Genomic DNA, 1,946 nt, shown 5'->3' on the forward strand with positions numbered 1-1,946 from the left:
TTTTTATATATATATATTTATAGCTGTATTCATTGATATTTCATCTGCCCTGTCCAATTGGTTGCTTTGCAGAGTTCTTAAACAGTAACCACAATGAAACTCCAGATGCTGTTTGAGCCCTACAGTGAGTTGAAATATTTGGAGTAACTCTGACATTGGCTTACATAAGCCAGGAGTCACCCAGAAAGTCGCTGGTGGAATAAAGCTGTTTTCCCCTCCTCCCCCCAGGAAATCAAAGAAAGACATTTTATATTTAAAGGCAAGAAAAATACAGATGACAAGGGGCCTTCTGGATGAGCAGAACAGTGCCTTTTAACCACAGGCAATGTCACACAATTCTGTTCAAGATCCAAAAACACTAGCTAAGATGTCTGTCCCAACTATTCATACCATGACACAGTTTGGTAACTCCAGCTCTCCAAAAGCTATGGTCTCTAGCTGTTGTTGCCAGTTGATCTCCAGGTGCTTTAGTGCTAATACTCCCCTCTTCACACTCCTCAGTGCTGACCCTCTGACACATTTTGTTCTGATAATTGGGTCTTTTTAACTGATAAAATTACAAGCAGGCAAGAGATCATTATGAATAGGTGTACAATGAAACTGCCTGCCACCAGTTCAAAAGGATTTGATTCAAAACTCTTACCCACAGAACCAGCAAGACTTTACTTTAGGATAAAGGTTCTCTCCCCTCAGAGAGACATTTTTGTTTTCATGAACGTGTTAAGTTTTCACAGGGTGCATGATAAGGAAAGTGAAAAGATGAAAAACTGTTGCTAAATAAACCCATTTCTTGTATGAAATAGAGGGGGAGCAGAAATCTTTATTCATTGAGTTTAAATTATCCCTATTTTAGAACAGGCCATATGTCTAATGGTACTCATCAATACAATGAAGTGAAGGGGAGAATGATTTCCAACATACTAGACTAAATTACATATTTGTACACTCCTGGAGCATGTGTAAACTACAAACAGCCTATTTACAGTACAGTTGCCTGCTAACACCCTTGAACACTGGCAAACTATCAATGACTACTCACACAAACCATTCTACTATTTATGCCACCAAGTAGCACAACCTACAAAACAAAACTTTCACTGTAATTTAATCCATCTTTAAATCACATCTTTAAATCTGGACTTTATAAAACATAATACAATAAACTCAAGAAAAGTGCATTTCTATTAATTCTGAAAAGTATTTTCTTCGTACTAAATCATATCCTGGTTTTCTTACCTCAGGTAATGTCAGATCATCTTGTTTAATGTCTGGTCTGGTATGAGTCAGAATAAGAGCCAACACTTCTACTGTTTTTCCAAGACCCATCTCATCTGCCAATATGCCTCCAGGCCACTGGGGTCCAGCAACTGGATATTCTCGGATAATACTAAAATTCAAGCACATTCCCAAATGAAAGTCAATAACAATAGAATAGTGTGACAGAGAAGCATGTGTTGAGGGACTCACACACAGCACAGCTTCAGCAAGGCAAAGTTTGGAAGGTGAGGCATCAACTTTTATTAGTTAAGCTGAGACTGCGGAAAGTTAGCAAGCTTTTTGGGTGAATAAACCTGATCAAGATGAATATGTATGACAGGGGTTTTTTTTTATTTTTTCCCCTCCTAACAGGCCCTACTTTGCTAATTTTGGCATATCATTAGTCTCAAAAAAAATTAAATATATTTATATTCACAAATGTTAACAGTATGAAAGTTACACAGGATGAAAAAACCAAAGCAAACTAGTAGGTTCTGTTCTAACTAAATTAATGAGAAAAGTGAAAAAGAATTAGTAATGCAACAGCCAGAGTTAATAAAAGCATTATACTGCCTCCTTCCTTTAGGCTTTAAAAACATTGGACCAGAAGGTCACAGCCTCCAATGCTCTAATTAAAAAAAAAATTAAACTCACGAATTTGCATTGAAATAAAATAAATGGGGGGGGGG

At 37.0% G+C, this 1,946-nt stretch overlaps 1 protein-coding gene across 1 annotated transcript in view; it reads right to left on the reverse strand.

The window, feature by feature from the left end:
* Nucleotides 1–1,236: 1,236 nt before the first annotated feature.
* Nucleotides 1,237–1,946, reverse strand: part of LOC104408602 (E3 ubiquitin-protein ligase SHPRH-like) — a gene marked incomplete at its 3' end in the record, with an annotated part of 6,512 nt that continues 5,802 nt past the window's right edge. The window contains exon 5 of the mRNA XM_010018255.1: nucleotides 1,237–1,387. Coding sequence (XP_010016557.1) covers nucleotides 1,237–1,387 — 151 coding nt within the window. The remainder of the gene's footprint in view (nucleotides 1,388–1,946) is intronic.

The sequence above is a fragment of the Nestor notabilis genome, unplaced genomic scaffold (assembly GCF_000696875.1).
Source record: "Nestor notabilis isolate BGI_N333 unplaced genomic scaffold, ASM69687v1 scaffold18567, whole genome shotgun sequence".
NCBI classification, from domain to species: Eukaryota; Metazoa; Chordata; class Aves; order Psittaciformes; family Psittacidae; genus Nestor; species Nestor notabilis.